Here is a 20,530-nt window from a genome sequence, read left to right on the forward strand (position 1 = left end):
CTTTAATCTAACTATCTCTACAAGCGATCACTACACGTGAAAGTCAATAAAAGGATTCATTGTTATGTAGATTTTTCAAAAAATATGAAATTGATAATATTTTTTATTAATTAAAAAAATGTAACATTAGGCTTAAATGATTGATTTGAAATTAAATAACATGAATAGTAGAAATCATATTTTTCATGGAATAACTAGACACTTTCCAGCTTGAAATTAAAAGATCTGGGGCATGTATATTGGTATGGATATGGCTCGAAGACAGAGGATCACACACCTACAAGTGGAGAGCGACTCCAAAGTCTTGGTCGACATGGTAACTAAGAAATGCAACATCAACGGGAAATGTTCCTACCTTGATTTGGCACATTTGTGATCTAAAAAACATGAGTTGTCAAGTTCAAATCAACCATACATGGCGTGAAAGAAACAAATCGGCGGAATGGCTAGCAAATTTTAGTCAATCTTTGGACTCTTTTGATTTACATGTTATTGAGACTCCTCCTAGAGAGTTTCAATGTCTCCTTTTTTATGATATTTCTGGTACTTACATGCCTCAAAATGTTCGTTTAATCGCTTAGTTTTTTTTTCTTTTCTTGAGCTCTGCCCTCTTCTTGTAAAAAAAAACTAGACACCTTCTATCTAAATGACTATTGTTATCATATTTTGGCTTTGAATACGTACATCAATTGTCATGATTAATGGAATATCGAATTATTCTACTTAATTTTTTAAAGGGTTGTAAATGAAGTAACTAATAGCTCCAATCCATCCATTATAGTGCAAGTTAAATTATACTCCCAGCTTCGTCCTTAGTTACTAGCTTATCATCACAATTATGCGGATAATAATTGTTACTTTGAACCTAAACAAAATTCCAAACTACGTGCGTGAGGCTAGAAAAAGAAAAGGCCTAGAGGAAGCATTTTGCGATACACATGTCCATTTCATGTTGCACCTTTACTGCTAACTAAGGGGTCCATACTGAAGTTGACATTGCAATTATATTTTACGTTTTTTTTTTCCACTTTATTGATTTCTCACGCGTCCTATATAGTTTAGACAAAAGAATTCAAATGGCATAAACATCTCAAAAACCTACAAAACATGTCAAAATATCTTAAATTTTAGAATATGTGTGCGCGAGAAACTCATAGAATGGGAAAAATAATAACCTTATATTTTTACTTTTCTTTCAAAACTCCACACTTTCATTCAGCTGCATGCATATTGTTCATTAAAGTGAAAAGGCATTTCGTGATTACAAATAGGAGTAAGGGTAACCCTTAGGATTTAATTTGTGCAGACTAGTATTTTTTTTCTTTTTGTCTTTTAACTTTTTAATAATTGAAACCAGCTTCCTTTTTTTTTGGTCGAAAGAAACCAGCTTTTCACGCAGTGATAGGCAAAGAACCACTTGAACAAAGCCCAAGTTACATTGGAAATGCAAGAATCAATTGTTAGATCACAAGTTATCGAGCATTCAGCAAACATTATGTCTTCCACTTCATCAATAATCAAATAGTGTAACGATTAACGATTATGTCTTTCAAAGAAAAAAAAGTTAAAGATCAAGAACTTGTAAGAAAAAAAGTTCAAGATCAAGAAAATAACGAAGGTGTAAATAATCAATTTCCCTCCTGAAATTGTAAGTTTCGTCAATTACCCCTTGAAATTAACAAAATTTCAATTACCCCCATGAAATTGCATAACGTTAATCAATTTACCCCTCCGTCAAATTTTTCTGTTAACTGTTTACGGTTATGATCAAATACCCCCCTGAAATTTTGCACTTATGTGCAAAATGCCCCCTAAACTTAAAAATTTAGATTTTTTTTCTTACCAAAATCATACATTTAGTTCTTCAAGTAGTATATTGTACCTATTGTCATAAAAATTCTATTCACAAGAAAATGAATGAATATATGCCAAAGAAATCATGGTTTTGTCATGTGCAGCCTTTTCATTCATATTTCATATTTATCAACAAGTCTTGTTTCTTCTTCCTTCTGCAGATATTAACCTATGGACACACAATTATCAAAGACTTGTGTACTTTATGACTGCATGCTCTAACATAATTACCAACTTGTGTAAAAAAAGTCATATATATGTATATATTTAAAACACATGAGAGTAACATACCTTCCATAAAGATTTATATGACCAATAGCTGCATAAACATGCATTCCATACATATTTATATGTTCAATAATTGTTAATTTGTTTGCCTTTAATATCTTTTGAGTCAAGCATAAAAAAAAATATAAATTTTCAAGTTTAGGGGGCATTTTGCACATAAGTGCAAAATTTCAGGGGGGTATTTGATCATAACCGTAAACAGTTAACAGAAAAATTTGACGGAGGGGGTAAATTGATTAACGTTATGCAATTTCAGGGGGGTAATTGAAGTTTTGTTAATTTCAGGGGGGTAATTGACGAAACCTACAATTTTAGGGGGGAAATTGACTATTTACTCAATAATGAAATGAACGTATTTATTGGGAGAATTCCTTTTTTTACATTTGTTGTTTTCTAGAAGCGTATGGAAATGACCAAAAACATCCCAGTGGTAGTTAACTACCGTTGGGTTTTTTTTGGTTATTTCCATATATTTCTAGGAAGCAATGGATGTGAAAACAGCAACACTCATTTATTGTTGTGACCATGGGCTTGATCTGGCAAAAGTTCGTGGCCCATTTATGACGTTTATCAAGGGAAATTGCTCATCTCACTTCTACTATTGCTAAAAAAAAACACCCCAACGACAGTTAACTCTCGTTTGTCTTTACAGCGATAGCTAACGACAGTTAACTGTAATTTCACTTCTAATATGGTATTGATGACGTTAATAACTTTTCAAGTCGGTTTAACCAATCTTAAAAGTGCTCAACGACAGTTAATTGACGTTGAAAAGCCGAACGGTATTTAACTGTCACTAGGTCAACGACAGTTGACGAAAAGAGCAATTTGAAAAGTGAGATGAACAATAGTCAAAATTAGTTAAAAAAATATTTTTGTCACCGAAGAGATTACTAGGCTGAGTCATGGACTAGGTCGCTCTCTTTAAGACGTTTTATGGCACTACCCAAAATTGTGCAAGCAGACAATCAACCACGACGCCCCCAAGATAAAACAGCCCAGCTATAATTGTATCAAAGTCCTATTGCATTATAGGATATGTTCTAGAAATACACCTTCAAATATGGTGCTAAGACCACTCTAATATGGTATTGATACCACTCTATTATGGCACTAAGACCATTCTTATATGGTACTAAGACCACTTTAATATGGTGTTTCCACCACTCTAACCTCTAACTTCTCCCAGGGCATAAAACATAAAATAGTGATTATATTCTTAAGATCATTCTTATTTTTCGAAGGGACACTTTATTTCGAAAGGAACTTTGATCTTAAGAATACTCTTATTTTCGAAGGGACAAAATTTACCGTAAGGACTTTATTCTTAAGACCATTCTTAATTTCGAAGGGACATTATAAACCAAAAGGACTATGGCCTTAAGAACACTCTTTAAATCCGAAGGGACAGAAAAAGAGGGAGAAGAAAAGAATAGCTCGTCAACACAAGCTAAAGGAGGGAGAAGAGAGAAAAGTTATTTGACAACTCAAAAGAACTTTTGGTGTGAGTAGAAGTGAGGGAGGGGAGCTCAATTTATAGGTGAAGAGCCAAAGATAAGTTACAAATCCAATGGCTAGGATTAATTGACCGTTAGAAAATCAATGGCTTGATCTCGCATCATAAATGAGCACTAATTGAGAAAGTTGACAAGAGAAGTTTAAATGTGTGTTTAATCCCTACATTTTTACTCAATTTTGCCTTTGGTCCCTGTACTTTTTTTTTTTTGACATTGGTCCCTGCACTTTATAAAACTTTTGGCAATAGTCCTTCTGTTAAGTATCTGTTAAAAAAAAAAACCAAAACTAACGGTGTGCCACATGGACCAATCATGACACGCCACGTGGCACGCTAAAAGACAAAAAGAATAAAAAAAAATTAAAAAAATAAATCAACTTTTTAACAAAAAAATATCATTAGTTCTTGCACTTTCAACATTTTTTTATATTAGTCCCTGCACTTTGGTATTGGTCCCTGATTTTTTATTTTTTAAAAAATTCAATGAAATTATTATGTTTTATTTTTGTTCATTATTTTTATTGAGAATAATCATAAAAAGAAAAATCAAAAAAATCTTTTTTAAAAAATAAGAAAATTTAGTAAAACTTAACTTGAAAAATAACAATTGTATAACATTATATTTTGCTTACAAGTCACGATTTTACTTGTAATAAGTAAGTTTAATAAATATAAATGTTGTTAACACAATTTGTACTCCAATAATATATTTTACTTAAAAAAGTAGAATAACCAACATAAACAAATGAGAGAGGTGCGTAAGACATTGACAACCATCGTATAAGTAAGATATTTTGCTCTTTAAAACCATTTTTTAAAAAAAAACTTTTTTAAAATAAAAAAAAAAATTATTGATCTTTTATTAAGCTTTAATCAATTTTTTAAAAAAGATTTTTTTGATTTTATTTTTTTTATGATTATTCCAATAAAAATAATGAACAAAACAATAATAAAACATAATAATTTCATTGAATGTTTTTTAAAACAAAAAATAAAAAATCAGGGATCAATACCAAAGTGCACACCGTTAGTTTTGGTTTTTTTTTTTAACAGAAGGACTAATGCCAAAAGTTTTATAAAGTGCAGGGACCAATACCAAATAAAAAAAGTGCAGGGACCAAAGCCAAAATTAGATGAAAATGCAGGGACCAAACACACATTTAAACCTTTTTTTAATTCACACCATAACACTCCATGTGTTCCAACAGTTTGTAAATAAGTAAGTAATAGTTTCATTCCCGTGAGTTTAGCTCAGTTGATAGGAATATTGTATATTATATGCAGGAGCCAAGGTTCGAATCTCGGATACTCCACTTCTCCACAATTAAATTGTGTGAGCTCTAACCACTAGACTAACTTGACAAAAAAAAAAAAAAAAGTAAGTAATAGCTTCAATCCATTCATAATAGTGCAAGTTAAATTATATTTAATCCTTTCATATTGTCCCCATACTAAGTATAGGATGTTATTATTGACAAACTTCATTGTTCCTTTCGTAAGATCTCCTTCAAATTTCAATTGTATCCGATACTCCTAATTATTTTATAAAGGTCCCGAGTTCAATTCTTAAGTGTGGTATTGTGTTGGAAACTATGCATGCTTTAAGATAGTAATTTCGCTTTAAAGCATCTATAATTATCTTCAACAACAAACTTCAAACTCCAGGTGCTTCATCACACATAGCTTAGCTTGGATTATGCCCAAGACGAGAACTTAGAAAAATACCCTTTGGATAGTATTTATCTTTGAACGATTTGGTGATAAGACTACTTTGGTTTGACAGTAATTTCCAAGTTTTTTATTTTTAGAGCATAGCATAATTGAAAGCATAATGGTTTTTGATACCCCCATCATTCTTACTGAAACATAATCCTTCAGCGCACGAGATGAACAAGTATCGAGATAGCATACTTCCTTGCCTCGGCCCTCGCCCATATATATATAATTGGACCTGCTTTATCCCCATTTACAATAACTGAATAATCCTCATTCTCAACACAGAGCATGATCCAACTTATCCATTGCTATAAGAAACTCGTATTTACCATATCATCACGTAAATAAGCCTAATTAATTCTATCAAATCTTTGCTAATATCAAGTTTCAGATAATCTTATCCCTTTTCTCTCATTGTTTTGGATTCCATGAAATGGACTACATTAATCGCATCATACAGGAATAGATCTATCAATTACAAAAGTGGGTTGATTTTTTTAGATGCACTGATGAAGGACCTTCTTAACTGGTTTGCTAGGACGCTCGCCACTATTTTATACAAAACATTACACAAATCAATAGGATGTCAGTCTTTCATTGAGTTTTTAGTGTCACCTTTTGGAATCAGAGCAATATTTGTTGTGTTTAGCTTAGCAGGGAAACTTACAGAAAGTAGCCAATCACTTCCAGATTGAAACCATATATATGGGCCAGATCACTTATCTGATTTCATTGAAAAATTGGCTTCTTTAAACTGACCTATATTGAATGGCAAAGCCAACATTGCATTATCCCCACCACTAATTGACATTGTCATTGGAATGGTTGCTAGAGTAGTCATGAGCAATAGCTTTTGATGATCTACACACATTCCCACTATTGGCATCTTCCAAGTTTGTAATCTTATTAACACCCCGCCTAGAAGTAGCAACATGGAGGAATTTGGTGTTAAGATCCCCATCCTTCCACTAAATGGTGGAATTCAGGTTCTACTGACCAAGAGTTTTCAAACATGAAATATTTTTCCTAAAAATATGGAACATTCTTCGGCTCACAAGAGAGCAATAAAGGATAATGATAGGAAGCAGTAATAGTTAAGCACTCTGAAAACATACTACACCAGTTGTTTATAGTCATTGTATGGTCGAGTTACCCCTCCATATTCAAATAATCAATCAAACCCACATTTGTTAATGCCTCACGGAAACCAATATTGATGAGCTTATTTGATCTATCCGCCCTGCCCCTTTTTTCATCAAAAGAAAGAATATCATTGAAACCACCAATAATACATCATGGTAGGCTTGATTCATTTTCTAGCTGATGCAACAAATTCCAAGAATCACGTCCTTCTTGGTAACCATAGAAACATGTTATCTGCCACATTCCTTGCACTCCAACTACCTACCGGGATAATTTTAACTAGGCTAAATTTTACTGCAGGTTAACTTTTTTTTTTGTACATAAACAAGATGGTAAACAGGCATGGCAAAAAAACCCGCATCCGTGGATATCCGCGGATAAAATCCGCCACAGACACGGAGCGGATATCTTCATGGACATACATGGATAAAATAAACGGAGTAAATTACATAAATAATCTTAATATCATTTAACTTCCTAAGAAAAAACCTAGGTATTGTGAAGGAAGTGAAAGTGGTTGGGATTGTTGAAGCAAGAGCTTTGTTTTTGTTGAATATGATGAACTTTACATGTGTTTTTGTTAAATCAAATAACTTTATTTTTCTTAAATGTAAGAGACTTTATTTATGTTTTTGTTGAGTCAATGATCTTTGTTGTTATTGTAATGTGTGGATATTATGTTTTGCTAAAAAGAAAAGAAAATGCATGTGAAGAACATTTGTTTCTAAATTTCAGTTAAAAAAAATTAAACAAATTTTTTTATTTTATTTTTATAAATGTTATCCATGAATATTTGTATGAACCTGCGGATATGTCAAAATCCGCGGACTACCCGCTAAACGGATATCCGCACGGATATTGATAGGGTACGAATTTCATATTTATCCAACGGATCGGACACGGATATCACACTATCCGCATCTATATCCATTTACATCCCTAATGGTAAAGTCATCAATAACTCACACACGCAAATTGAAGGTACTGGGGGTCCGTAACCTGATCATGACGTTCGACTTAACAATTTTGATATTTTTACTAGTTGAATTATGAATTATGAGACTATGTAATTTAACTTTTTAACTAATACAGTTCATTTCTAGCATGCCTGACTATTAGATCGCGCCAAGGAAATGGGTGTCTACCAAAAAGTTCTTGTGTTAATTTGTAGAAAAATAGGTATTTATATGTTAATACCAAAAATAAAATATTTGGTCGAAATCATGATTATATTTTCGATAAGTTAGATGGGTTATTTCTACATGCTGCAAAGAGATTTTCACATGGCTTCGACATACCGCAACTTCAACCAAGTAACTTAATGTGTTGCATGCATATGGTTTTCGACCAAAGATAAGGAGAAATAATCTGAAGTTATAATTGGAGTGCAATAAGGCAAAGTGGAGCATGGCAGAAACAAGGTTGAAGTGCATAGAAGTTATTTTCTAGTGTTTTAGGAAGTTATAGGAAGTTATTTCTACTTTTAATTTAAACCGTAGGATTTAATTGTAGTTTTTCCTACAAGGTCTATATATATGAGTTTGTAATAAGAACAAAATGTTGGTTTCTTGATTTTTGAAAACTTAGTAACACCCACACCATGGGAGCCAACGGGTTCAGGATTGGACAGATTGACAGATTCCAGCCACCCTTTACATTCCATGTGCAATTTAATATTGCTTTGTTCTTACTTTACTTTCCTTTTTCTTTTGCAATTTGCATTTCTTATCTTTCTTTTCTTTCTTCTTTTTTTGAATGCTCATTTGAGTATTTTCTATTATGTTTTCATGAGACAACTTATTATTAAAAGATGTTGGATGCAATTCTAACATAAAAATGAACAATAACTTTGTTCTTAAAGAATGCATGAAGTGATATCATAAACCGCGAGATTTGAACGAACTCTTTAAAAAGACATTATCCAGTCCTAAGCCATTAATGAATAATGAAGTTTACATTACCAAAAATCGATGTAAACACAACCAAAATAAAAATTGTAGAAATATGAGTGGCTGCTGTAAGTAGCGAAGTTGCTAATTTCACCTCAAATATCCATTGCTTCTCGAAGAAAAAGTTGACAAAGACGAAATAAGTATGGTCATGGTCATATTTAGACCTATTCAACTATATAAATTATATATTTTCCATGAGTGCCAAGGACATAAAGGTATATATTTTGAATGGCTAGATCAATCATATTCAAAAAGTCAATAAGATATTGTATGCTCTCAGCTTCGCAACAATTAAATCTTTATAACTTTTCCGACTATTTTTTAGCGTGAGGCCTAAGTTACCCTTTCATGATATAAACTAATCAAAATATAATATATATATATAAGTAACATTAAATATCAAATAAATGAATAAATTTTTTCTAAAAATAAAAAGAGTTAATATTGATCTTTTTTTTTTTAAGGAGAGTTAATCTTAATCATAAGGTAACTTTTAATAATACTTTTAATTTTTATTTAATTTTCTTGTTCAAAAAAAAATTTATTTAATTTTTTTTTTGAAACAGCAATTGATTTTCTTTTATATATTAACGTGTTCAATCTTAATTAATTTACACCACAAGACTTATAATAAATAAAATTTTACATCAAATTTCTTTCATCTGGATGTCCTTAAATTCATCACTTACATTCATAAAATTTCTTCCATTCCAGAATCCCGAACGTGAGAACAAAAACATCTCTTTCATTCAAATTTCTTCTTCTTTATTCTTTCCTATTGATCAATTCTTGTTTCTTTTTCATTCTTCTTTCCATTTTGATTGTTCAATTTTGTCGTTCTAAACTGCCACAGTTTTCAATTATAGTGAGAATTGTCGTTGTTTCTAGAACTGTGTCAGGTATCGTGACTTATTTTTTTTATTTAAGCAGCCAACCTAATAAAATCTGATAACACACATAGATCTGCCTCACTATCAGCCAAGACCTTTAAGTCCAAACAAAAGAACAAAAACCTCATCAGATAACCATTTCAGCAGCAACCAAAAAAATGCTAGCAGACTCCCACAACATCACAGCGGCAACAGCTGCTAGCAGCCCTCAAAGTACAACAGATGACTTACTCAATTGTTATAATTAACTACTTCACAACCAAGAAAAATCAAATCAAAAAGAAAAATCAAGTCACCATACCTGACGTGGTACTGGAAATAACGACAATTCTCACGATATTTGGAATCAAACGAACGACGAGGATTCTCACGAAAATTGAAAAATGCGGCAGTTGGGAACGACAAAATTGAACAATCAAAATGGGAAGAAGAAATTTTATGAATATAACTGATAAATTTAAGGACATTCAGATGAAAGAAATTTGATGTGAAATTTAATTGTTCTAAGCCAGTCCTGTAGTCTAAATTAATTAAGATTGAACACCTAAATATAATTAAGGCAAGATTACATTATGGGTCTTTTATCTTATTTATTTGTAACACTTTGGTCCTTTAATTTTATTTTTTTCCCGTTTAGGTCCTTTATCTCTCTTAGAAGCACATATACATCTTTTTTTCTCATTTTTTATAAAAAATGAAAAAAAATCCAGAAATATGATGAAGATGTTCATCATCTTTATCTTCTTCCTTTGAATCTTCATCATCTTCTTTAAATAAATAAAAAATTCTACTAAACTATATCTCCAAAATCATAAATTAATGTTATATTCACCTTAAATTTTCTTTTAAACACAAAAACTAAAACCTTAAATTCACAAATGTTGCAAGGCGGATGGTGGAGGCTTGGTCACTGGCTGAAGGGTTAGGCTTTACAAAAGTTAAGATTGTTCTGGAAACAACAAAATTGATGTGCAAAGTTGCTCTCAATTTTGGAGTTATTTTTATGCTGGGTTTGAATATTGAGTTAGAAAATAATAATAATATACGGTGTGACAATCTTTTTTTTTTTTACGATGAAACTAAATCTCTTGCTTTACAGAGTTTTGATTTTTGTGTTTAAAAGAAGATTTGAGGTGAATATAACATTAATTCATGATATTTGTGTAGAAATTTTTTTGATTCAATGAAGATGATGAAGATTCAAAGGAAGAAGATGAAGATGATGAACATCTTCATCATATTTATAGATTTTTTCATTTTTAATAAAAATATATTTTAAAAAAATAAAGATAAAGGACCAAAGTTTTACAAATAAATAAGATAAAGGACCTCTAATGTAATCATGTCTATAATTAAATAAAAATTAAAAGTTACCTTATGATTATAATTGATTTTTTTTTAGAAAAAATTGACTCATTTATGACATTTAATGTTGTCAATGTATATTTACATTTTAATTGGTTGATATCATGAAAGGGTAAATACCCTCTAAATAAGCGAGGGTAATCTAGAAAAAACCATTTTTTAGGCTCTGTTAATAGTGTTAATGTACATAAGAAAATTAATTTTGCTTTGCTAAAAAAGAAAAAGTTTTGTATTATGTAAATATATATATATATATATATATATATATATATTTTATTAAATTAATAAGTCGTAGCATATCAAATTCGATTAAATAATAAAATTCATTAATCCAATAAAAAAAAAAGAGTAAGATATAATATTTTACGGAATAAGGTATAAGGTACAATATTTGTCTCATTTGTGACCTATAATTAATATTTTTGGTGCTACTTTAAACATGGAATTTTGTTTGACTTTACAACTATTATAGCATGTCTTTAATTACTTTTCAAATATACATTCTTGATTCCATAAAAAAGTATTAGATATATTATTGTTGATATGCAATCAAACTCTTATACGGCGACAACAAAGTAGTACATCTCATTTTGTCAAAAAAAAAATAAAAAAAAATAATCATCTCTTGATTAATATTCTTTACGAAAAGTAACTATATTAATTAAGATAAATCTTAGAATTTATGGTTAATCTAATACAACTCTCCCCTCATAAAACACGTAATTTGTTATGGAGGATTTGCAGGAGATGTGTTTCGACTCGTCTCCAACTTCGATCACGATATGTACAATGTGAGGTGATCTGCCCCTGGTGTGATACAGTTGTTGAGGACGATTGACATGCTTTTGAGAGTTGTACGGTGGCGTGTGAAAGTTGGTATTGGGCAGAACTTTCGACTGTGCTGCAAACGCGAATTGGAACTGAGAGCAGTTTGACAGATTTTGTTTTTGACATATGTTGTTCAGAAAGTTGAGACATTGCTGGTCGGGTGGCTTTACTTCTTTGGCAAATTTGGGCTGCACGTAATGATGTCATTTGGAATGACGTTCATCATACTTCAACAAACATCGGAAGGACAACACTAGATGCATGGCAGCAATGGCAAGAGGTTCATAAACATCCCCTCACTACCGGTTGTGCAACAAGGCCAAAATAGAATGCAAGGTAATAACTGAGTTTCGGAGAAACCGAGCGAGACATGGTTGAAGTGCAATATGTGGATGCCGCGTTTCATGACTATAACCATCTTACACCTTTTGTGTGTTGTGTTAGAGACTCTCGTGGACAATTTATTCGGGCTCAAACAAAATGACAACGGGTAAATATGGCAGTTTTGGAGGGGGAGGCAGTAGTCTTACTCAATGTTATTCACTTTGCTGATGTGAACAAATGGGACCGGGTTGTCTTCGAGTCTGACTCTATAACTCTAGTGCAAGCTATATCGTCTCCGGGCCATGATGATTCATAATTCTATGTTATTGTTTCTAGTATTATTTATCAGTTATCTTTACATTCCAACTTCGAGGTGAAGTTTGTTACGAGACAAGCGAACATGCATACTTTAGCTAGGGCGGCCTGTTCTTGGGCTAGTCATCGTATTTTTAATTCTTATCCTTCTTGTATTGAATATTGGTTGATTAATGATAATAGTTAACTTTATTTTGCTAAAAAAAAAAAAAAAAAAACTCTCCAAAAACCGACTTTTAAAATGAGTATGATCCTGATTTAGAAACACCAATTGAGATCATATCACTTTTAATATGAGACTATTATTAACACACATACCCTCACAACTAGACATTTGGAGCATGTCAGAGTGACATGATAGCAAATGGATCAATAAATCTTAAATATATTATGATATCATCGTAGAATTTATGGTTTTGGGTATAATACAACCCCCAGAAAAATATTACAATATATTGTTTACAACAAAAATTTAAATTTACAACGATAGAAAATGAAAGTTCAAAGTACAACCACACATGATGGAGAAAGAAAGTAAATTGCGAGCACTTAGCTAAAATGTTTATAAAAATAAAAAAAAAAAAAAAAAATCATTCATTCAAATTGGTGTAGCATTTCAAAAACACAAAATCTTAAGAACTAAAAATGATGAATTTATGAACTAAATCACAATATTTAGGTTAATAATATAAAACGGTAAAATGCATACAAATGTCATAAAATCAAACTGTCAAAATATTCATATTTTCATATGTAATGTTAATGTATAAATCATTCATTAATGAAACAAAATTGATTTGTCAATACAAATCAAACCAACACCGCAAGCAACAAAGTAAAAAAAATGTCGTCCTAAAATGACGAAGAAAACAATGCTGCATTCAAAGCTCAAATTTCACATTCGGCAATATTAGTCGCAACACACACCCTCCCCGTGAGGGTGGTACTCGGAGCAAAGGAGACATGTTCAAACGAACAGTAACGATCACTATCATGGCTCCATCGAATCTCTCCTTGGTAGTTACACTTCCTACGAATTCGTAACTGCTGAGCACTTGTATACCTTCCAACGGCTCTACAAACACTCACTTCTATATAAAGGGGACTCTCAGTAGTCCTCAAGGTTAGAATCTACTTTCCCTCTAAACCTTCGTTCTGATCTCATACTGACTTAAGGGTCAGAGTATCTGCAGGTACATACCTCGTCGTTTCAGTTATCAACTGACACATTCTACCACCACTCAACCACCGTATTAAACTGCATTGGTAGTCATCTTCTAATTAGGTATGAATAGATTCTATGCTACACATCTCTCTCTATCTTGTTTCTTTTTTTTTTTTTTTATGATATTTATTCATTCACGTATTTCTCATTATTTTTATTTTTATTTTTAAGGACATTATTTTATCTCCTTGTACTCACATGTTTTCCATTTTATAGATTCTATAGTAGTGATATATATGGCAAAAATGAAAATAACATGTTGGATTGAATATTTAAAAACGTTAAATTAAACATAATAAGTAGTAGTAGTAGTATTTTTATTTAACGACCATAAAATACATTAAAAAATCTCTTGAAAATATTTTGGAGTTATTTCTATGGAACATCTTGTATTGTTTTTACAGTTAATGCTAATGCACATCTACACACGGGAACTTCTACGGTACACCTCATAAATTGGAGTGTACCGGTACTCCTTGCTTTATAAATTGATAAATTTATGATTATTTTAGGAAGTAAAGAGCTATTTGTCAAGATTATCCTTTAGAAAACATCATTTCATAAGAAGAAAAACATAATTTCATTGTTTATAAGAATCATATTAAATTTTTAACATTACTCATAAAAAAATAATCAATAATCTTCATTATGAGTAATAAAAATTCAAAAAAATTAAATTTTATTTCGTCGACGATTTTGATAAATAAGATTTAATTTTTATAATTATAGATGATAGATTTCTTCAAAAAAATAACTCATTTAATCAATATTACAAACACATAAAGCATTCTTTTTGTAACGAGATTGGTCAATCTTATTCAGAAGTTTCCGCAACATTATGTTGGTCCACGTTGTACACCGTCTCTGACCAAACAACACAAGAGATCAATGTTAATGTAATGTAGACCCCACTTCCACTTGACTTTATGAGCTTACCCCTGTTACACGACAGTACCTTCCTTATTCAACTATCCTAAACAAACACACGACACAGCATCTTTCATCTCCTCTCTTTCTATTTCAGATTCAGACACAAACCTCGTTTCATTTATAAACTCCAACCTTTCACTAATTCAAACTCATTCACCTTCCCATAACAGAGAGAGAGAGAGTTCACTCACTATGGATAACTCATATCAAAATGACAAAACTACCCCTCTATGTTTTTTCTTCATCTTCATATTTTTCTCCGGCGTCCCCTTCGCCGGAGCACAAACCAACGACAACACAAATGATAACTCATATTACAACCGTGTAAGCCCTTCCATGGCTATAATAATCGTAATCCTCGTAGCTGCTCTTTTTCTCATGGGTTTCTTCTCAATCTACATCCGTCGATGCGGCGACTCACCTTCCAACAGCATCCGAAACATGGCAGGAGGTTTAGCCGGACGTTCAAGACGGGCGGCGCGTGGTCTCGACGCTTCGGTGATTGCGACTTTCCCGATCTTTGAATACTCGACTGTGAAGATTCATAAAATCGGAAAAGGCGCGTTGGAATGTGCTGTTTGTTTGAACGAGTTTGAAGAGAGTGAAACGCTGCGTTTGATTCCAAAGTGTGATCATGTTTTTCATCCTGAGTGTATTGATGAATGGCTTGGTTCACATACCACTTGTCCGGTTTGCAGAGCTAATTTGGTTCCTCAACCGGGTGAATCGGTTCACGGTATCCCATCGATTAATACCGAACCACAAGATATTGAAGCTCAAAACGACGCTGTTGAATCGGTTCATGAACATCAAAACGCAGACGGTTCTGTAAAAGTCGACCCAACCGAACCAGAAGTGCTGACTGTAAGCCAGACGCTGAACCGGAACCGTACGAGAGGTTCACAGTCTGGTCGGCCACGTTGGTTTCAACGGTCTCATTCAACCGGTCATTCATTGGTTCAACCGGGTGAGAATACTGAACGGTTCACTTTGAGGCTACCAGTTGAAGTGAGGAAACAAATACTACAGAACCCGGAATTGCATAGGGCTAGAAGCTTAGTTGTGTTGCCAAGAGAAACTAGTTCACGTAGGGGTTATCGAACCGGTGGTGGTGAGGGAAGTAGTAGAGGGAAGTCTGTAAGGCGGTTGGACCGGGGTTTATTATCAGACCGGTGGGTTTTTACAATGGCGCCACCTTTCCTTGTAAGAGCCTCGTCGATGAGGTCACCAAGGGTGGCTAGTAGCGCCGGTGAAGGTACATCTGCTTCAGCAGCTACGGCGGCGGTTGTTGAGTCGCCACGGCCACCGGTTTAATTGTCTGTTTCGGCCATTCCCTTTTACAATTTCATTGTATTTATTTAAATTTTTTTATATCACGAATTAGTGTTTATTTTTCACGAATTAGTTTTTAGTGTCAAATTTTGTAAAGTGTATAATCCAGCACATTGTTGTTTTAATTTAAGATAAATATAGTCATGATATACTGGACAATTTCATGATGATTATTAGTATTTTAGTTGATAGTATCTTAGAAATGAAAACTAGAATGCCGTGGAAATTACGAACATTCAATTAAAAAACTTAAAACTATACAGTATGTGTTTATTGGTGCTTCCATCCATCCATATAGTACAATACTAATATTATCCTTGCTGGATCCATATAGAAATCAGAAATGGGATATTGATGCAAGTTTAGGTTAGACAAAGATATCCTATTAATTAGGAGTTAAATTTCTATATATTTTTTTATATATATCAATGGTTAGTTACAAATGAATAGAATGTAAACGGACAATCAATCCTTTTAAACACAACATTCATCGACTTAGAGTCATGACAAAATAAAATAAGCGTGAGTGAAGAGTAACTTCATCAAATTTCGTCTACACCCTTTTCGTTCCAATCATTGTTCTCTTTTATAAAAAGTTTGAAAATATTTCTAGTTCGCTTTATTTCGTTAATGTTGAATCAGGTTAAACAAGTTTTATATCCCTAACCATTTTAGTGATCACATCTTGATAACATGACTTTTCTTCAATTAGGATCATAACAACAAATCTCACCTAATGGTTGTTAATCATGAGGGAGGGAGTATCTAGTGGGTTCATGTAAATAACCAAATTAGTGTTAGCCTAACAAAAATGTGAGAGCTCAAACATTAGGATACGATGCCATAAAATGATTAAGAACATAGAGAGAAACATATATTTTGTACTAAATAGACTAGAGAGTGACCTAAACTTGTGTTTAAAAGGAGAACCCATCTTTACCTTAAAATACAAACAAAAATATTGGGGAGTTATTTCATTTTTTGGGTGTGGGATAATGCTTTCTATCTAAGCAAATCACTTGAGGTAAAGTTTGTCTCTTTTTCTTTAATGAAAATAACTTACATTCAAAATTTATCTTTTTACTATTAGACTAAATCAGAAGTTAGGTACAATTGACTTTATTAATGTACAACAAAATTCTTCAAAAAGAAAAAAGTACAACAAAAATAATTTTTATTCCATGCTGCTCTTCATATGTATGTGTTTGAGACCATTAAATCAGTTACGTTGTTTCTTTATGTTTCAATATTTGTTTATCTATATTTTTTATGATATTTTTTTTCTGATTCCCTTCTCACACACCATGAAGTTGTATGCCTTGGGCATGAATGTTTATTTCCCAACGAAAATGAAAAAAAATAGTATCATGCAAAATTGTTGGTTCAAAACAAACTTGTAAGAATCAATAGTGCTTAGAATATTTATTTTCATTGTCTTTTTTCCTCCCCAGTCCCCACCTAGAATCTACCTCGACTGTGTTGATCCTGTGCCTTTTGTGTGTCCCCTTTTTTATTATTATGTGGACCGAAATTTGCATGTTTGTTAGAATAGGAATCAGGTGCTTTGTGCAATAACGCTATTGCAAAGGAGACAAGTAAGCAAGACTCCACCACATAATAGTTTTTTTTGGCTGAATTTAAATTTAAATCAATTGAGTTAAGTTAACGAGGACCCATAAAATAGTTAAATTTAACAAGCAATTTTTTAGACTTTTAAACTATTAAATTAATTAATATATACTAAGAAATTTTTGGGTCACCCCACTCACCTCATACCTTACGCAAAACGCTACTAGAATTTTGCAGCAGAATATATTGACGGTCATGTAGAGCAACTCATTAATTATAAACTTTCTTGACCCTTTCTCAAAAGCTAATTCTGTTTCTAGAATAGCATGTCAATAGCAAAATATACTCATAATTATTGGTGATGACATCATGACATATGGCTGCTTTTAATTAAGAATATATTATACGGCTCTTTTAGTTCCACTTTGAAACTTTTCAAATATTTCAGTCCCAACATCTCAACTAGCCCAGGCCAGCAACCTAAAGTGGATAAACATTCAACAATGGTTGTTATAGGTCCCAACCAAGTGAGACGCTGCAAGACAAAATATACTTTTTTTTTTGGACTTTAAAGTCTCTCATTTGTTCGGTAGATATTTTGGGATGGGAACCAATTCTAACATAAGCAAACACTATCGCTGTGTTTGGTAATACAAAAAAGTTAGTTTATAGTTTGTTGGATTAACTTATAAGCTCGTTAGATGAAAACGTGACGTGTTTGGTAACGAGCTTTTTTCATGAGCTTATAGCATTTTTCGAAAAGCTATTTTAAGTAGTTTTTTAGCTTATAGCTGGTAGCTTTTTATATTTTCTTCCAACTTTAACCCTATTAATTTAAATTAATTATTTTTTTAATCAAACAACTATCCATGTTCATCTTTATAACCGCCCCATTTTTTCCCTTAAAAAAAATGCCACGTTTTTTTTAAGGAGCGCTTTATATTTTGCTATAACTAATCTGTTGTACACCACAAAAAAATAACTAGCCTATTCTTTTTTAAAGGAAAAAATAACTAGTCTATTGTACGTTGTAAAATTTTATATATTCTAGCTTACATTTTGTTTTCACCTTTCTCTTATTTTTTGGGATTCATAAAGCAGAGATCAAAATTGTCGGTGAATTTTTTTTAGGATTAAAGGTCGAAGAATTTTTTTATGGAGACTAAGACCAAAAGTTTGAATATTTATAGAGACCAAAAACATATTTAACTATAATTAAAAATATTAAAAAATAAATACATTACAAAAAAATGTGTGTGTCTATATGTATATTAAAAAAGAAAAACATGTCCTTTTATGTCATTTTATACTTATCAGCCACTTCAACAGCTAATTTTATCAAACACATTATTTTTAATAAGCAAGTTTTTCAGCTATAAGCTATCAGTCATTAGCTAGCTAGCTTTTCAGCTATCAGCGAACTTATCAGCTATCAGCTAACTTATAGCTTATTTTTATCAAACAGAGCCTATATATTTTTGTTTTTTTGTAACATAAGCATGCATTAGTAATAGTATACTGTAATGCTTAAAATATGCAAATTAGTTGGCCTGGTGAAGGGTGATGGTTACTTTTAATTAATTGGCCAGCAGGTTTCGTTGTGGACATATGCCAAAGAACTTGAAAATCTATATTATTATGGACTTTCTTTGTTCTTGATGCTTGATTTATGTTGTGTTGATTATATCAATTTGTTTTCCAAAATGATGCAAGCCGTCAAGGACAAGGGGTCCTTTTAATTCAAAGTTTCCAACTAATACTTTCCGCCCTTTTTATTAGGTATTCATGAATAACAGGACATAAACTTGAACAAAACCATTTAGGTGTACGGATGGTTTAGTTTAAAGTTTTGTTTGGGCTGTTTTTTTCTTTGCACATACCTAAATTCAGTAGTGATTTGATGTGCATTTGTACACCACGTAGATCCCCAATTAAATTATTAATTTCGGCCATTTAGCCATCCACCTATTGCATTTGCTATCCGTTTCATGTATCTTTCTTAGTCACCAACCAATTAGATTATATGGCTCAGCATTATGCATAATATATATTCAAGATAATTAAACATTTTGGGATTATTAGTTCGACATCGTTCAATATAATAAAGGAAGTGGGAAATCAATGTTATATATATTGACTTAACTCTTCCTTGTAAATCCATCGAAAATAAGTTTGTATTAAATTTTCTTATTTTGTCTTATATTTTGATTGTAATGGCGTGCAAATATTTGATACAAGAGACAAACACCTGAGAGAAAAATTATTGGATTTAAGTGTAAGGGGTTAGTTTAACATAGATTATAAACAAGCAAAATGTTGTATTTATAAGAGAGATAATTCATATTCTCAATATCATAAGACTTTATAATGAAGATATGGTATCATTAAACATTTTGAGATTATTAGTTTGACATCATCTAATGTAGTAAAGGAAGAGGGAAGTCAATGTAATATATGTTGACTTAATTCTTCGTTATAAATCTGTCGAAAACAAGTTTGTATTAAACTTTCTTCTTTTATCTTATATTCTTGATTGTAATAGCGGTGCAAGTATTTGATACAAGAGAATGACATTTGAGAGAAGGATTGTTGCATTTAAGTGTAAGTGGTTAGTTTAACATCGATTATGAACAAGCAAAATGTTGCATTTATAAGATAGATGATTCATATTCTCAATATTATAATATTTTAGATGAAATATGGCATCTCAATCTCTTGATATCAGATACATTACTTTTTAACTATTGTAAAACATTAATCATTAAACAATTATTTTTTTTTGTTAATTATATTGTGAATCTAGACTCAAATCACACGAATAACTTAATAGTATGGAGCAAGTATCAATGACAACCAATAATTAAATAGCCTCAAGCAACAAACTAAGAATTTGCTTACCTAGTTTTGTCGAACAATAATCAACATTTGAGAGATGGAGCATCTCCCCAATCTACTATAAAATAGTCTCCTCTTTTAGTTCAAAAAGAACAAATTTTGATCTTTTATATATACACTTCAAAAGCCGGAAAAAATGACCACGTGATTGTCTGTACGCCTAGTGCAAAGTGCAAACCTCTACGTACTTGTCGTAGTACTCAGCAGCTAGTACAATCCATATTGTATTGGCATGTGCACCTAGCGCACCACACCTATGCCTAACATGTGATGAAAAAACCATCACATCATTATGTGATTTATCGTTAACATTACCTTCAGCGCCTATGACAACCATAGTTAGACGCGTCCTGTTCGATGACATATGTTGAAATTCTAGATGGATAAA

At 31.9% G+C, this 20,530-nt stretch overlaps 1 protein-coding gene across 1 annotated transcript; it reads left to right on the plus strand.

Moving 5' to 3' along the window:
* Positions 1 to 14,388: 14,388 nt before the first annotated feature.
* LOC11412074 (E3 ubiquitin-protein ligase ATL6) lies at positions 14,389 to 15,845 on the plus strand. The gene has a single exon (XM_003591025.4). It carries the CDS (start codon positions 14,539 to 14,541, stop codon positions 15,658 to 15,660), a length of 1,122 nt encoding a protein of 373 aa, XP_003591073.1. The 5' UTR covers positions 14,389 to 14,538; the 3' UTR covers positions 15,661 to 15,845.
* The last annotated feature ends 4,685 nt before the right edge of the window (positions 15,846 to 20,530 follow it).

The sequence above is a fragment of the Medicago truncatula genome, chromosome 1 (assembly GCF_003473485.1).
Source record: "Medicago truncatula cultivar Jemalong A17 chromosome 1, MtrunA17r5.0-ANR, whole genome shotgun sequence".
Taxonomy (NCBI): domain Eukaryota; kingdom Viridiplantae; phylum Streptophyta; class Magnoliopsida; order Fabales; family Fabaceae; genus Medicago; species Medicago truncatula.